Here is an 18,529-nt window from a genome sequence, read left to right on the forward strand (position 1 = left end):
TGCAGTGTTCATTAAGATATCTGACATACAGAGCACACCTCTTAAATATAATTGTATCACAAGAACAAACTTACATTTGTCACAGCAAAGAAAGAGCGAGGGAGAGAGAGATTAGAGGTAGGCTATAGCTATCACAATGCTGTATTTCACAATTTATTGGAGTGCAATGTCTCATGCAATTTCACTAAAATAGGGGCAATCAATGAGTAGGCTGAGTTATTCTACACTCAACAGACTGAAGACCAAACACACTAGCGTGTTTCATAGCAAAGAAAAAGAGGAGCAGGTGAGGGAGAGAGGATCTGGGCAGGTAGTGAGACAGTCAGTACCATGTGCATAGGCTACAGTGCAGTCGGAAAGTATTCAGACCCCTTGACTTTTACATAACCTGAAATTTGACATTTACATAAGTATTCAGACCTTTTACTCAGTACTTTGTTGAAGCACATTTGGCACTGATTACAGCCTCAAGTCTTCTTGGGTATGACGCTACAAGCTTGGCACACCTATTTGGGGAGTTTCTCCCATTCTTCTCTGCAGATCCTCTCAAGCTCTGTCAGGTTGGATGGGGAGCTTTGCTGCACAACTATTTCCAGGTCTCCAGAGATCTTTGAATGGGTTCAAGTCCGGGCTCTGGCTGGGTCACTCAAGAACATTCAGAGACTTGTCCCGAAGCCACTCCTGCGTTGTCTTGGCTCTATGCTTAGGGTCGTTGTCCTGTTGGAAGGTGACCCTTTGCCCCCAGTCTGAGGTCCTCAGCGCTCTGGAGCAGGTTTTCATCAAGGATCTCTCTGTACTTTGCTCCGTTCATCTGACTAGTGTCCCATTCTCTGCCGCTGAAAAACATCCCCACAGCATGATGCTGCCACCACCATGCTTTAACGTGGGGATGGTGCCAGGTTTCTTCTAGACGTGACACTTGTCATTCAGGCCAAATAGTTAAATCTTGGTTTCATCAGACCAGAGAATCTTGTTTCTCATGGTCTGAGAGTCTTTAGGTGCCTTTTGGCAAACTCCAAGCGGGCTGTCATGTGCCTTTTACTGAGGAGTGGTTTCCATCTGGCCACTCTACCATAAAGGCCTGATTGGTGGAGTGCTGCAGAGATGGTTATCTTTCTGGAAGGTTCTCCCATCACAGAGGAACTGTAGAGCTCTGTCAAAGTGACCATTGGGTTCTTGGTCACCTCCCTGAACAAGGCCCTTCTCCCCCGATTGCTCAGTTTGGCCGTGCGGCCAGCTCTAGGAAGAGTCTTGGTGGTTCCAAACTTCTTCCATTTTTAAGAATGACGGAGGCCATTGTGTTCTTGGGGACCTTCAATGCTGCTGAAATGTTTTGGTACCCTTCCCCAGATCTGTGCCTCGACACAATCCTTTCTCTGAGCTCTACTGATAATCCCTTCCACCTCATGGCTTGGTTTATGCTCTGACATGCACTGTCAACTGTCAAATCGCCAAATGCATCAGTTTAATTAGGCCTAAATGTGCAATAAAAAGTATTGCCTATAGCTTATTTAATTAAACCCTGGCTGGCTGTTGGTTTCTTAGGTCAGAGTTCTCCAAACCTGTTCCCAGAGAGCTATACATTCCTGTAGGGTTTTGCTCCAACTCCAGTTGTACCTAACTTGATTCAGTTTATCAACCAGCTAATTATTAAATCGAATGCGGTAGGGTTGGAGTGAAAACCTACAGGTTGGTAACTCTCCGCAAACAGGGTTGGAGAGTTCTGTCCTAGGCAATAGATCGCAAAGCAGCATCCCCGCTAAACTTTTTTAAAATGGCAAGTTCACTTTCTCGTCCATAAACACAGTCAAGTGCAAATATGGTTTAGCAGCTCAAATCAGGGGCATTTTTATTAGGAAGGACGTCTACCATGGATGGATCGCTACAGTAATGATTATGATCACACTCCATCAACTTAAATATTATGTGGAAGGGAGACCTATACATTTGGCAGTCAAACACGAGTTATTAGTGTAGCCTAAAATCGCCTAGACATGACGTTGAAATATCTTCGCGCCTTCAATAAAAACCTCCAGGCTTCCGTCGTAACAGTCAATTCAATTGGAAAAAAATAAATAATTACAGGTGGCAGTTTGTAACAACGAATCCTTTGTGAATCGTCCTCTGGAATAACGCACATGCTTGGATAATAATTACAAAACCAACGTCTCTAGTTATACCCGTACGAATAGGGATATAACGTGTCAAATAATAGGCTTGTCTGCATAGAGTGCGCCGCATCATCCCATGGGATCTGTCAAACCTGCACACAGCAGAAATATCACTGAAATATTCTAGTTCCTACACATCACCTTCTATATTCAAACAAAATATATATTTTTATAGGCAAATAGCCAGCATCATGCTCATGTCAGTCCTCTAGAACGCAAATGTAGTCTTCCTAGTACGACTCAGCAATAATGAGGTGGTGTGTATGTGTGTGCACATCCGTTTCAGCGTATTTTGGAAGTCGAGCAAGAGTCGACCTCTTTCATTCCAATCAAAGGAGTGGGAGTCGACTCCAAAATTCCTGGAGTCGTGCACCACTAGCTTTTATAGGCATGAGTCCATAAATGTTTCAAATTGACTGCCAATATGCCAACATTCCATTCAAACAATTCAGTCTATCTAGACAAGTTGTAAATGCAACAACTGATATTGTATCATATAATAGCACTCACAGCTTTCCAATAAATCGGATACATTTGTATAAAACCTGTATAAACTGTATTTATAATCATATGACAATTTTAGGTCGACTATAATTCCATTCTCCAATTTCTGATACATCACATGCCTTACTTTTATTTTACTGCATAGAGTTCATATAAGGATGAATGATGAATGTTACAGTTGAATGGTGTTCCCATAACATTTTTACATGTTACACATAACGTTATCATGCGTTTGATTATAAAGTTGCTCTTTTGGACAAATCCAACATATTATGGTCCTTGAAATGAAATAATTCACAGCACTGTAAATTTCAGTACGACCGAGATCACCGATCATACTGTAACGACCAGGGTGTTTATAAGCGCGGAAATCGACTCTGCCGCACGAGCATGCTTTTGCGGCACAGTCGATTTTTACTTCTGCTGCCTATGGTTTTCCAAATCAACTATTTTTGAAGAATTTGATCTGTTTCCTTTAATTTATTTTTAGTTGACTATGCCAGCTCTATTGATATTTGAGTGTGTGTTGCCTCGGAAGTCAGGCTTCTCACACTCTTCAACGAGACGACATTTGGAAGGATGAACACGCGAGGCTAGAGTGAGTGTGACAGGCTGCTTCCCTTTTGAATTGTGTAAAGCGCTGTTCGACTGTATGGAAGTATGCAAGTGCTCATTCAGGGGAGATGAGTGTACCGATTTCTATTACAGTTGTCAGTGCTGACAATTTGCCACTTGAGGGGGCCAAAGGTTTATCTGAGCAGTGTGAGCACTCCACAAGCATTGAAACCCAGATTATTAATTTGACAGGTTAATTTGAAAGAACCTGCTATTTCTTCTAACACTATTCCTTATTACACATCCCCAGGTTAAGAGGTTTTTCATACAATATAGCATGCAAACAACGTTAAATCAAATTTATAGTTGGCTCTATTGTTATTTCAGATGAATCAAAGATCATGCCTGGGTTAATTAGGCTACTAAGTAAATTGAACACTGATTCGTACAAAATGTAATGCCAACTGCCAAGAGATCTTACTCTTGACTAGACATTCACCTGGTGGAAAGGAGTTTAGCTGTACTTTATTCGCGTTAAGGCCACCGAGGCCAGGGCTATGAGTGACTTGTCTGAACTGTTGAGTCTGCATGAACTAGGCTACTAGGAGCTGTTCTGACTCGCACCAGCAGGAACAAAAGCTTTGAAAAGCAGGAACAAAAGCTTTGGAACTTCAAAGAGGCGAGGAGGCACAGTTGGAGACGAGAAGGAAAGCAGGCCAACAAATTGATAAACATGATCTAACATCTCTTTTCTATCGTGCGACATTTGAGGGGGTGGGAGAACACTAATAATCTGTAATGCTGAAATATGAGAGAACGGAGTTGAGGCAGATGAATAAAGCAAGCAAAAAGAGGACTATGTGCATTGAGGTCTGCAGAAAAAGCAGTGGTGTAAAGTACTTAAGTAAAATACTTTAAAGTATTACTTAAATCGTTTTTTGTGGTATCTGCACTTTACTATTTATATTTTTGACAACTTTTACTTTTACTTCACTACATTCCTAAAGAAAATAATGCACTTTTTCCCTGACACCCAAAAGTAAAATTTTGATTGCTTAGCAGGACAGGAAAATAATGGTCTAATTCACACACTTATCAAGAGAACATCCCTGGTCATCCTTACTCCCTCTGATCTGGTGGACATGCTTCGTTTGTAAATAATGTCTGAGAGTTAGAGTGCCCCTGGCTATCCGTAAATTAAAAAAAAAAACTAGAAAATATGGCCGTCTGCTTTGTTTATTATAAGGAATTTGAAATCATTTATCCTTGTACTTTTACTTTTGATACTTTTACTAAAGTATTATTTTACTGGGTTACTTTTACTTGAGTCGTTTTCCATTAAGGTATCTTTACTTTTACTCAAGTATGACAATTGGGTACTTTTTCCACCACTGGAAAAAAGCCAATTGCCCCGAAACGGGATTTCTAGAAGTGGGATGATAACTTGATCCTCGCTTGCCGATTCGAGGCAAAAATTGGCGCCCACACATCAGTGCTTCAATGGATAGGCTACGTAAGAATGATAGGCTGTTCGAAGCTACTGTACATTTGAAGATTTGAGTGAAAGTTAAGTCTGAACTCTTGAGAGCGACTTTATAACCCACCCCACGGGAAACTGAATGTAGGCTACTATTGAAAATGTGGAGGTCCTACTGGACAGCGTTGAGTCTGTCGTGGACATTATTCATCTGCAGAAATTATGCACAAGAAAGACAGTAAGTGGTTGACCTAATTTTATTGTAAATTAACATGTTGCCATTTTTACTGTAATAAGCAAAACCACCATGCTTCACCTCTGTTCACACCAAGTTTAATAGAACAATCACTGCCTAGTGTGTTACTTTTACAAATAGCATTGTTTTGTATTTCTATCGTTTTTTTATCATTAACGAGAAGCTGCATTTTGCATTTAAGGAATGAATACTGGGTTGTTGGAATGACATGCATTTATCAAGGGTGTTTGTTCATTATGCCATGAATGTGAAACAATGTATTAAACTCACTTTACACGTTCAGAGCCCTATTTGCGGTTGGATTGATGGTGCTGTCCGCCCGTTATCACTTGGAGTTAAAAAATAAAGTCGTTTGTATATAGGTCCCTATGACTGCTCTTCTACTGCAAGAAGTGTTTTAGAGGTAATTTACAAAAAGATAGTCAGATTTGCAACTTTTCTGTTTACATTAACCTTGGATGTGTTTTCACTAGTTACCGCAGCCACAAGTCAAAATTGGCTATATCCTAAAAATGTATGAAAACAACAATTAGTTATTTTTTTTAAAGGTTAGGTTAGCCATAATGTTAGCAGTGTGTCAGTCAGTGCTAGACTTGGACTGAAATAGGTGCCGGACCGTTTATATTTAGGTGCAGGAACTCCACAATACTTTTGAGCTAATATTCTATAAGACGAAAAGTCGCTCAAGCAGTTGAACATTTGAGGTGCCGGTACTCCGCTCCAGTGAGCTCCTGCCCAAGTCGAGCACTGGAATTTAGAGTTAAGGTTAGGTTTAAAATGGGATTTTAAAAAGATAAATTGCAAAAATAGGTTTAAGCATAATTATGACTTTGTGGCTATGGTAACTAGTGACGATCCTTGTATATGGTGCGGCTAAAAACTAATTCCTGCTTCATTTGAGTGCAGCTATAAGCATACCGTAAATACCATAGTATATAGACAGACAAAATAAGGATAGAAATTCTAACTATACAGGAGCTTCTCATTTTTAAATCATTTTGCACATGGTTTTGCACACTTGATTAATGCAATGATTCACAAACGTGTGGGTATTTTAAGACTTTAACTTTCAATTATTTGTATTGAGTTAATTATCTCAGGGAAATCTCTATGTATTGGCCAATGACAGGCTTTGAAGCCACTGGTCGGCCATATTGGCACTACCCAGAAAAAGCAGTCCTCCAAATCAAAGTTTATTGGTAGTGTACATAATTAAGCATTTTTCTCTGCACCCGCTATAACATCTGCTTATGTTACTAGCTCCTCACAATGCTGTATAATGTCAAACAAGTACACACATAATAAAAAATCTATTTAAAAAAATCTAAGAAATAAAGAAATGTCGGAACGAGTCCAATTAACAACCCAAATAGCACTGTAACAGTAATCTAAATGTAATCTATACGTACAGTGCATTCGGAAAGTGTTCAGACCCCTTTACTTTTTCCACATTTTGTTACATTACAGGCGTATTCTAAAATTGATTAAATATTTTTTTTACTCATCAATCTACACACAATAGCCCATAATGACAAAGCGAAAACAGGTTGAGAATTTTTTGCATATTTATTACAAATAAAAAACAGAAATACCTTATTTACATATGTATTCAGACCCTTTGCTATGAGACTAAAAATTGAGCTCAGGTGCATCCTGTTTCCATTAACCATCCTTGAGATGTTTCTACAACTTGATTGGAGACCACCTGTGGTAAATTAAATTGATTGGACATGATTTGGAAAGGCACACGCCTGTCTATATAAGGTCCCATATTTGACAGTGCATGTCAGAGCAAAAACCAAGCTTTGAGGTTGAAGGAATTGTCCGTAGAGCTAAGACAGCACTGTGTCGAGGCACAGATCTGGGGAAGGGTACCAAAACATTTCAGCAGCATTGAAGGTCCCTAAGAACACAGTGGCCTCCATCATTCTGAAATGGAAGAAGTTTGGAACCACCAAGACTCTTCCTAGAGCTGGCCGTCCGGCCAAACTAAGCAATAATGGTAGAAGGGCCTTGGTTGGAGTTCTGTTTCACTTAGAGAAATAATTCAAACGGTTTTAGAAACTAGAGAGTGTTTTCTATCCAATAGTAATAATAATATGCATATTGTACGAGCAAGAATTGAGTACGAGGCCGTTTGAAATGGGCACATTTTTCCAGGTTACTCAATACTGCCCCTTCAGCCTGAAGAAGTTAAATGGAAGAAGTTTGGAACCACCAAGACTCTTCCTAGAGCTGGCCGTCTGGCCAAACTAAGCAATAGAGGTAGAAGGGCCTTGGTCAGGGAGGTGACCAAGCACCCGATGGTCACTCTGACAGAGCTCCAGAGATCCTCTGTGGAGATGGGAGAACCTTCCATAAGGACAACCATCTCTGCAGCAGTCCACCAATCAGGCCTTTATGGTAGAGTGTCCAGACAGAAGCCACTCCTCAGTAAAAGGCACATGACAGTCTGCTTGGAGTTTGCCAAAAGGCACCTAAAGGATTCTCAGACCATGAGAAACAAGATTCTCTGGTCTGATGAAACCAAGATTGAACTCTTTGGCCTGAATGCCAAGCGTCACGTCTGGAGGAAACCTGGCACCATCCCTGAAGCATGGTGGTGGCAGCATCATGCTGTGGGGATGTTTTTCAGTGGCAGGGACTGGGAGATTAGTCAGGATTGAGGCAAAGACGAACGGAGCAAAGTACAGAGAGATCCTTGATGAAAACCTGCTCCAGAGCACTCAGGACTTCAGACTGGGGCGAAGGTTCACCTTCCAACAGGACAACGACCCTAAGCACAGGCTCCCCATCCAACCTGACAAAGCTTGAAAGGATCTGCAGAGAAGAATGGGAGAAATGACAAAGCAAAAACATGTTTTTAGACATTTAAGCAAATGTATTTAAATATATTTTTAATTAAATTTCATATTTACATAAGTATTCAGATCCTTTACTCAGTACTTTGTTGAAGCACATTTGGCAGTGATTACAACCTCAAATCTTCTTGGGTATGACTACAATCTTAGCAAATCAAATTGTATTTGTCACCTTACAGTGAATTGCTTACTTACAAGCCCTTAGCCAACAATGCAGTTTTAAGAAAATACCCCCAAAAATATAATCAAAAAAAGGTAAGAGATAAGAATAACAAATTATTAAAGAGCAGCAGTAAATAACAATAGCGGGGCTATATACAGGGGGTACCGGTACAGAGTCAATGTGTGGGGGCACCGGTGTCGAGGTAATTGGAAGTAGGGATGCAAATAGTCTGGGTAGCCATTTGATTAGCTGTTCAGGAGTCTTATGGCTTGGGGGTAGAAGCTGTTCAGAAGCCTCTTGGACCTAGACTTGGCGCTCCTGTACCACTTGCCGTTTGGTAGCAGAGAGAACAGTCTATGACTAGGGTGGCTGGAGTCTTTGACAATTTTTAGGGCCTTCCTCTGACACCGCCTAGTATAGAGGTCCTGGATGGCAGGCAGCTTGGCCCCAGTGATGTACTGGGCCGTACGCACTACCCTCTGTAGTGCCTTGCGGTCGGAGGCCTAGCAGTTGCCATACCAGGCAGTGATGCAACCCGTGAGGATGCTCTCGATGGTGCAGCTGTAAAACCTTTTGAGGATCTGAGTACCCATGCCAAATCTTTTCATTCTCCTGGGGGGGGAATAGGTTTTGTTGTGCCCTCTTCACGACTGTCTTGGTGTGCTTGGACCATGTTAGTTTGTTGGTGATGTGGACGCCAAGGAACTTGAAGCTCTCAACCTGTTTCACTACAGCCCTGTCGGTGAGAATGGGGACATGCTCGGTCCTCCTTTTTCTGTAGTCCACAATCATCTCCTTTGACCTTGATCACGTTGAGGGAGAGGTTGTTGTCCATCCACCACACGGTCAGGTCTCTGACCTCCCTATAGGCTATCTCATCGTTGTTGGTGATCAGGCCTACCACTGTTGTATCATCAGCAAACTTAATGATGGTGTTGGAGTCGTGCCTGGCCATGCAGTCATGAGTGAACAGGGAGTACAGAAGGGGACTGAGTGTAACAGTATAACTTTAGTCCGTTCCCTCGCCCCGACCCGGGTGCGAACCAGGGACCCTCTGCACACATCAACAACAGTCACCCACGAAGCATCGTTACCCATCGCTCCACAAAAGCCACAGCCCTTGCAGAGCAAGGGGAACCACTACTTCAAGGTCTCAAAGCGAGTGACGTCACCGATTGAAACGCTATTAGCGCGCACCACTGCAAACTAGCTAGCCATTTCACATCGGTTACATGAGCATGCACCCCTGAGGGGCCTCCGTGTTGAGGATCAGCGTGGCGGATGTGTTGTTACCTACCCTTACCACCTGGGGGCGGCCCATCAGGAAGTCCAGGATCCAGTTGCAGAGGGAAGTGTTTAGTCCCAGGGTCCTTAGCTTAGTGAAGAGCTTTGAGGGCACTATGGTGTTGAATGCTGAGCTGTAGTCAATTAATAGCATTCTCACATAGGTGTTCCTTTTGTCCAGGTGTGAAAGGGCAGTGTGGAGTGCAATAGAGATTGCATNGAATGCTGAGCTGTAGTCAATTAATAGCATTCTCACATAGGTGTTCCTTTTGTCCAGGTGTGAAAGGGCAGTGTGGAGTGCAATAGAGATTGCATTATCTGTGGATCTGTTGGGGGCGGTATGCAAATTTTAGTGGGTCTAGGGTTTCTGGGATGATGGTGTTGATGTGAGCCATGAACAGCCTTTCAAAGCATTTCAAGGCTACAGACGTGAGTGCTACGGGTGGTTAGTCATTTAGACAGGTTACCTTATGGTTCTTGGGCACAGGGACTATGGTGATCTGCTTGAAACATGTTGGTATTACAGACTCAGACAGGGAGAGGTTGAAAATGTCAGTGAAGACACTTGCTAGTTGGTCAGTGCATGCTCGGAGTACACGTCCTGGTAATCTGTCTGGCCCTGCGACCTTGTGAATGTTGACCTGTTTTAAGGTCTTACTCACATCGGCTGCGGAGAGCGTGATCACACAGTCGTCCAGAACAGCTGATGCTCTCATGCATGTTTCAGTGTTACTTGCCTCGAAGCGAGCATAGAAGTTATTTAGCTCGCCTGGTAGGCTCGTGTTACTGGGCAACTTTCGTCTGTGCTTCCCTTTGTAGTCTGTTATAGTGTGCAAGCCCTGCCACTTCCGACGAGCGTTGGAGCCGGTGTAGTACGATTTGATCTTAGTCTTGTATTGATGCTTTGCCTGTTTGATGATTTGTCAGAGGGCATAGCGGGATTTCTTATGAGCTTCCGTGTTAGAGTCCCGCTCCTTGAAAGTGGCAGCTCTACCCTTTAGCTCAGTGCAAATGTTGCCTGTAATCCATGGCTTCTGTTTGGGGTATGTATGTACAGTCACTATGGGGACAACGTCCTCAATGCACTTATTGATAAAGCCAGTGACTGATGTAGTGTACTCCTCAATGCCATCGGAAGATTCCCGGAACATATTTCAGTCTGTGCTAGTAAAACAGTCCTGTAGTTTAGCATCTGCTTCATCTGACCACTTTTTTATAGACTGAGTCACTGGTGCTTCCTGCTTTAAGTTTAGCATGTAAGCAGGAATCAGGAGGATAGAATTATGGTCAGATTTGCCAAATGGAGGGCAAGGGAGAGCTTTGTACGCGTGCGTCTCTGTGTGTGGAGTAAAGGTAGTGGAGATTTTTTTTTCTCCCTGGTTGCACATTTAACATGCTGATAGAAATGAGGTAAAACTGATTTAAGTTTCCCTGCATTAAAGTCCCCGGCCACTAGGAGCACCGCCTCTGGGTGAGCGTTTTCCTGTTTGCTTATGGGTGTATACAGCTCATTGAGTGTGGTTTTAGTGCCAGCATCGGTCTGTGGTGGTATGTAGACAGCTACGAAAAATACAGATGAAAACTCTCTAGGCGGATAGTGTGGTCTACAGTTTATCATGAGATACTCTACCTCAGGCGAACAAAACCTTGAGACTTCTTTAGATATAGTGCACCAGCTGTATGCATAGGCCCCCGCCGCGTGTCTTACCAAAGGCTGCTGTTCCATCCTGCCGGTAGAGTGTATAAACCGCCAGCTGTATGTTGTTAATGTCTTCATTCAGCCACGACTTGGTGAAACATAAGAAATTACAGTTTTTAATGTCCCGTTGGTAGGATATACGTGCTTTCAGTTCGTCCCATTTATTTTCCAGCGATTGAACGTTAGCTAGAAGGATGGAAGACAAAGGCAGATTAGCCACTCGTCGCCTGATCCTCACAAGGCACCCTGATCTTTTTCCGCAAAATCTCAGTTTTCTTCTCCAGCCAATGACGGGGATCTGGACCTGGTCGGGTGTCTGTAATATATCCCTCCCATCCGACTCATTGAAGAAAAAGTCATTGTCTAATCTGAGGTGAGTAATCTCAGTTCTGATGTCCAGAAGCTCTTTTCGGTTTTAAGAGATTGTAGCAGCAACAATATGTACAAAAAAAGATACGAACAACTCGAAAAAACTAACAAAATAGCATCCCCTCTGGCGCCATCACTGCCTCACACCTGTATTTAGGGAGTTTCTCCCATTCTTGTCTGCAGATCCTCTCAAGCTCTGTCAGGTTGCATGGGGAGCGTCGCTGCACAGCTATTTTCAGGTCTCTCCAGTGATGTTCGATCAGGTTCAAGTCCGGGCTCTGGCTGGGCCACTCAAGAACATTCAAGAGACTTGTCCCGAAGCCACTCCTGTGTTGTCTTGGCTGTGTGCTTAGGGTCGTTGTCCTGTTGGAAGGTGAACCTTCGCCCCAGTCTGAGGACCTGAGCGCTCTGGAGCAGATTTTCATCAAGGATCCCTCTGTTCTTTGCTCCGTTCATCTTTCCCTCGATCCTGACTAGTCTCTCAGTCCCTGCTGCTGAAAAACATCCCCACAGCATGATGCTGCCACCACCATGCTTCACCGTAGGGATGGTGCCCGGTGTCTTCGAGACATGACGCTTGGTATTCAGGCCAAAGAGTTCAATCTTGGTTTCATCAGACCAGAGAATCTTGTTTCCCATGGTCTGAGAGTCTTTGGGTGCCTTTTGGCAACTCCGAGCGGGCTGTCATGTGCCTTTTTCTGAGGAGTGGCTATCGTCTGGCCACTCTACCATAAAGGCCTGATTGGTGGAGTGCTGCACAGATGGTTGTCCTTATGGAAGGTTCTCCCATCTCCACAGAGGATCTCTGGAGCTCTGTCAGAGTGACCATCGGGTGCTTGGTCACCTCCCTGACCAAGGCCCTTCTACCATTATTGCTTAGTTTGGCCGGACGGCCAGCTCTAGGAAGAGTCTTGGTGGTTCCAAACTTCTTCCATTTCAGAATGATGGAGGCCACAGTGTTCTTGGGGACCTTCAATGCTACTGAAATGTTTTGCTACCTTTGCCCAGATCTGTGCCATCAAAACAATCCTGTCTCGGAGCTCTACGGACAATTCCTTCAACCTCGTGGCTTGGTTTTTGCTCTGACATGCACTGTCAACTATGGGACCTTATATAGACAGGTGTGCGCCTTTCCAAATCATGTCCAATCAATTTAATTTACCACAGGTGGACTCCAATCCAGTTGTAGAAACATCTCAAGGAAAAACCTACACTCGATCCCTCCGATGTCAACAACTACAGACCAGTATCCCTTCTTTCTTCTCTCTCCAAAACTCTTGAACGTGCCGTCCTTGGCCAGCTCTCCTGCTATCTCTCTCAGAATGACCTTCTTGATCCAAATCAGTCYGGTTTCAAGACTAGTCATTCAACTGAGACTGCTCTTCTCTGTGTCACGGAGGCGCTCCGCACTGCTAAAGCTAACTCTCTCTCCTCTGCTCTCATCCTTCTAGACCTATCGGCTGCCTTTGATACTGTGAACCATCAGATCCTCCTCTCCACCCTCTCCGAGRTGGGCATCTCCGGCGCGGCCCACGCTTGGATTGCGTCCTACCTGACAGGTCGCTCCTACCAGGTGGCGTGGCGAGAATCTGTCTCCGCACCACGTGCTCTCACCACTGGTGTCCCCCAGGGCTCTGTTCTAGGCCCTCTCCTATTCTCGCTATACACCAAGTCACTTGGCTCTGTCATATCCTCACATGGTCTCTCCTATCATTGCTATGCAGACGACACACAATTAATCTTCTCCTTTCCCCCTTCTGATAACCAGGTGGCGAATCGCATCTCTGCATGTCTGGCAGACATATCAGTGTGGATGACGGATCACCACCTCAAGCTGAACCTCGGCAAGACAGAGCTGCTCTTCCTCCCGGGGAAGGACTGCCCGTTCCATGATCTCGCCATCACGGTTGACAACTCCATTGTGTCCTCCTCCCAGAGTGCTAAGAACCTTGGCGTGATCCTGGACAACACCCTGTCGTTCTCAACTAACATCAAGGCGGTGACCCGTTCCTGTAGGTTCATGCTCTACAACATTCGCAGAGTACGACCCTGCCTCACACAGGAAGCGGCGCAGGTCCTAATCCAGGCACTTGTCATCTCCCGTCTGGATTACTGCAACTCGCTGTTGGCTGGGCTCCCTGCCTGTGCCATTAAACCCCTACAACTCATCCAGAACGCCGCAGCCCGTCTGGTGTTCAACCTTCCCAAGTTCTCTCACGTCACCCCGCTCCTCCGCTCTCTCCACTGGCTTCCAGTTGAAGCTCGCGTCCGCTACAAGACCATGGTGCTTGCCTACGGAGCTGTGAGGGGAACGGCACCTCCGTACCTTCAGGCTCTGATCAGGCCCTACACCCAAACAAGGGCACTGCGTTCATCCACCTCTGGCCTGCTCGCCTCCCTACCTCTGAGGAAGTACAGTTCCCGCTCAGCCCAGTCAAAACTGTTCGCTGCTCTGGCACCCCAATGGTGGAACAAACTCCCTCACGACGCCAGGTCAGCGGAGTCAATCACCACCTTCCGGAGACACCTGAAACCCCACCTCTTTAAGGAATACCTAGGATAGGATAAAGTAATCCATCTAACCCCCCCCCCCTTAAAAGAGTTAGATGATCTATTGTAAAGTGGTTGTTCCACTGGATATCATAAGGTGAATGCACCAATTTGTAAGTCGCTCTGGATAAGAGCGTCTGCTAAATGACTTCAATGTAAATGTAAAATGGTTAATGGAAACAGGATGCACCTGAGCTCAATTTTGAGTCTCATAGCAAAGGGTCTGAATTCTTATGTAAATAAGGTATTTCTGTTTTTTATTTAGCAAACATTTCTAAAAACCTTTTTTTGTTTTGTCATTATGGGGTATTGTGTGTAGATTTATGAGGGAAACATTTATTAAGGCTGTAAACGTAACAAAATGTGGAAAAAGTCAAGGGGTCTGAATACTTTCCAAATGCACTGTACTGTGGGAGACATCTCTTAAATAGAGATTTGAATCTAGATCCGTCTCTTTACACTACACAAGTATCTCTCCTGGACCTAGTTTGTGCTGTCAAAGTGATGTAGTGTGAAGAGGCCCTAAGGATGCTATCTGTCGGGCTGCTGTCAACAGTATTCCAGAGACTAACTGTGGAGAAGTCTGCTGTGTTAATAATTTCAAAGGGTTACAAGCTGTGCTGCCAAATGCTCCAGAGTCGAGCCCAGCCCACCACACCATTGAGATCGCTATGGGACTAATACCAGCTTTACTAACAAAAGAACGTCAGTCCTCAAGCACTTGAGACTGAGCTCTTTGGAGGCATGCAGAAACCACTGTGACGTTCAATGCATCATTAAAATAAGCATGGTCCTCAGCACCTGACGCAAGCTTATCAAAAAGCTGGTTGAACTTGCTGCAGATCAAACGCTGAGAGTCAATTTTCTCCTATTATCTTTCTATTCCCAAAGCCCCATTTTCCAAGGGAATTTCTCATGACTCTGTGTGACTTAGATTGCCTCTGGCCCCCAAGCACTGTAATGTTAACCACCTGATCTGATACTAAGACATGTAATTGGGTTGGTGGATTCAATGCTCATTCTAATTTGGTTGATCTTGAGAAAAGTTTAAAATGGGAGCTCCCAGGTCTGGAAAAAAAACTATCACACCTGAATGACACAGATTACTTTTTGATAATGTTATCACATTTTTGTTCATTTTAACTTGTGAAAAAAGTGAAATAAGCATGTAATAATGCACTAGTAATAGTCATGTAATAGTGTGATTAAAGTTCCATATGGAACCTTAGTATGCCTCCAAACTAAGGTCGGTGAACTTCTGGAACTCTTTAAAATGCAACTGCCAGTGAACCCCTTGCGCCGCTCTCATTTATGGTGGTCCTTTGCCAACCAGTGGTAAAAATGTAATTGAACTTTCAAAATGTTTATGTGCTTCTGCGGATGACCTTTGGCCTCCGACCCTTCTGACAGCCGTCTTCCCTCGACTAAATGTCAGAGTTGACTGTTTTTAATCTTGGTCATTATGTTTAAAAAACAACTAGGTTACATCAGAAGTGGTGCCAGACCACCCAACGAGAACACTAGAGCAGAGCTCTTTTGGCTGACAGGTACTGTGTCCCTGCTATCCTCGCAATTAAACCTGATCTCACTTTGCAAATCCCTTGAGGACTCTGTGTGTGCGTGTGTGTGTATATAGATACTGCCTTGTGTAACATCATGAACAGCCATATTTGGAGGCCAGGAGGAGGGTGAAGTTGGGGCCGCTGGTGTGTTGATATTGGGTGTTGCTGCTTGCTCGAAGCATACTGGAATAAGAATGATCTGCCTATCAGAAAATGAAAAGAAAACAGAAAACACCAAATTTGTGAACCCCCGGCTGAAAGTTTCTATGATGCACTGTCTGTTGACCAACACCCCTCTCATTCCTGGACACTAGGGGTTACCTAATCGCTGCTCCATCAGTGTTCCGCGCTGGTGTGGAGGAGGCCTTGAGTGTCACAATCTTCAACGCTGTGGAGGAGACGCACGTCCAAGTCCAGCTCTCTGTGAAGGGTGAGACAGTGGCGTACAGCCATGGCACAGTGCTAGGTGAGGACTCCCCCCCACACACACACAAGCTAACATAGGAGCACACACCACCATTTCTTATACTGAGAGTGCACACACACTTACAGGGGAACACACAGCATGAGGCTGATTGACCTGTCAGGTGGAGTGTATACTTCTGACCTCACAGGGCCCTTAACGGATGTCGCTTTTGTTAGGGGGTTTATTGTTAAGCCTGGCTTGTCTAACCAGGCTATTGTGTATCTATGTGGGATTTGTTTGACAGCAGTACAAATAGATGGGACTTCAGCGCTTCATTGAAAGAGCCTGCAGCTGTATCTCCTGCAGAGAGTGCATCACTCCAGTTCCACTGGTTTTTCTTTACTCTGGCAATTGATTGATATCCTTGATTGGGTTGTCACTAGTTACGACAGTCATAAAGTCAAAATTGGCTTTATCGTAAAAATTCATGATTTTTCTTTTTTAGGGTTAGGCATAAGGTATGCAGTGTGGTTATGGTTTGGTTTAAAATCAGTTTTTATTTATAGAAATTTTTGAAATAGGCGGGGTTTAGCCATAATTATGACTCTGTGGCTGTGGTAACTAGTGACGACCCCTTGATTGGCCTGACATTCAACAGAACTGTTTATTGTGATGTATCAAAGGTTTAACCAGGCAGTATATAACTAAGGTTCTTGATTACTGTAAACTGCAAGGATGGAAACCAGTATACATTGTGGCACTCAAGGCCCGGTGTTGACACAAGTTAATGTTCCTTGATCAAACCACACAATCACAAGAACTCAAATCATTTTGATCAGAATATTTTGCCTTGTTTTGTGTGATTTTATTCATTTTTTTCCATTTCAGACAAAGGCACAATCAAATTAAAGGTGAGAGCGACGTCATTGTGTCATTGTGTTTGTTAATTGTTTTTTATCTTTGTTGTGTAGTGTTGTGAATAAAAACATAATTGTTGTTTCAAGAGTGTAAAATGGTTGTGGCTCCAGCTGCACAGTAGTGAGATCCCAGTCAGTTTGTCCATATTCCACAGATGACATGCAAAACAACACTAACATCATTTGTATGTGAACATCTGCCTTTTTGCACATTCATTTGGAATAAGGTAATAGCCTCAAATATAATATGCAACAGCTGTTGACGTGCATGTAAGGGTCTGCAGGCCCCAAAGGCTGGAATGGATCAATCCAACATTCACGACTTGATTCCTCCACTCCCTCTAACCCCCACCCCTGTCTTTATCAAATATGGTCTCGTATTGTCCACTGTGGTTGCTAGGCACTTTAGCAAGGGCTTTGCCACTGGTCTATGTGGTGTTGTGTTAGGTACCGCATCCTGAAGATATATGTGCCCTTCCTGGTTTCAGGTTCCTCGTGGTCTGAGAGGTCAGGCCCATCTGAAGGTGTGGGGGAATCGCCACATCACTGAGGGGGGATATATCTTCCACAACTACACCACTGTCACTGTGGACAGCAAGGGCACAGCCGTCTTCATCCAGACGGATAAGCCAGTCTACAAGCCCAAACACAAAGGTCTCAGCCTTCCAGGCCCTTCCAGTAGCAGCCATTGTCCCACTCATAAACCTCTACTGTAGATATATTTATTCATAGGCCATTGTGTGTTGTAAGAAGCCAGTCTTAATAGCAGCCCAGGAGAAAAGCTAATGACATGACATGGATTGTTTATTGCACTCTACATTAGAAATGCATTGAAATGGGTAATAATCTCTGCCTCTCTCAATCCAGTGCTCATCAACGTGTACTCTGTCACTCCGGATCTGAGGCCGGTCAATGACAAGGTAATGCACCCAGTCTCTCACATCAAAGCCAAGTCATCACACCCACTTACAGGAAATTAATGGGATATGAAATATGAGAATCAGGTGTGTTGACCTAATGTTTATCAGTGGGCCTTGATTCCAAGCAGCTGGCCTCCTCTCCTTTGATGTGTTATGGCTTTAAATGAAGGGTGGCATCAAGCTAGTTTTCACACACCTATTTTTCCAACATTCTGTCAGAGAGTAGTGAAGTGGGGGAAACCTGGCCTGAGCCTGAATGCACACTAAATGTACAGTAACCTATTTACCGCCACAAAGCTTGCCATTCCTGCTAGAATTTTTAGAAATGGCTCCAAATATATAGTTGCCGCTGTGTAGACAGTGTGTTTATTGATGGCTGGAGCTATAAAGGTCTGCTGCTGGCAAAGGCTAACGCTCGCACTCACAGATGGATGATTGTTGGAGAGGGGGGAGGAGGTGGAGATTTTTTGCCATGTGGCTGTGCAGTTTGCAGTTTGTCTAATGTGTGTGCTGTCCCTGACAATTTTTTTTACTCTTCTTCTTCCCCTGGTTGCAGATTGAGGCCTACGTTTTGGTAAGTGGAGGGAGGGACCACCCGGACCTAGAGGGAGGGCCATGGGACGCTGGGGGTTTAGTCTCCCAACCCCAGGCAGGAGATTACAGGGCAGGGAAGGGCTCACTTTGATAACAGGCCTGGGCTTTGAGCTCCAGCCTGGCCCCTACATCTTGCCCAGCTAATGCTGCACACTTCCTCTCTCTCTCTGTGTCCCTCTCACATCCTCTTGTGCTCTGTCTGCGGTATCTTTTCAGGGAAAATATGCTGCTTTGTGTTAAG

General features: G+C 44.2%; 1 protein-coding gene across 1 annotated transcript in view; it reads left to right on the forward strand.

Annotated features, from left to right (window-relative positions):
• Positions 1-4,640: 4,640 nt before the first annotated feature.
• Positions 4,641-18,529, forward strand: part of cpamd8 (C3 and PZP like alpha-2-macroglobulin domain containing 8) — a 55,732-nt gene continuing 41,843 nt past the window's right edge. The window contains exons 1-6 of the mRNA XM_023998636.2: positions 4,641-4,945; positions 15,766-15,917; positions 16,746-16,768; positions 17,263-17,428; positions 17,642-17,694; positions 18,251-18,268. Coding sequence (XP_023854404.1) covers positions 4,869-4,945; positions 15,766-15,917; positions 16,746-16,768; positions 17,263-17,428; positions 17,642-17,694; positions 18,251-18,268 — 489 coding nt within the window. The 5' untranslated portion in view covers positions 4,641-4,868. The remainder of the gene's footprint in view (positions 4,946-15,765; positions 15,918-16,745; positions 16,769-17,262; positions 17,429-17,641; positions 17,695-18,250; positions 18,269-18,529) is intronic.

This window comes from Salvelinus sp. IW2-2015, linkage group LG13 (genome assembly GCF_002910315.2).
Source record: "Salvelinus sp. IW2-2015 linkage group LG13, ASM291031v2, whole genome shotgun sequence".
NCBI classification, from domain to species: domain Eukaryota; kingdom Metazoa; phylum Chordata; class Actinopteri; order Salmoniformes; family Salmonidae; genus Salvelinus; species Salvelinus sp. IW2-2015.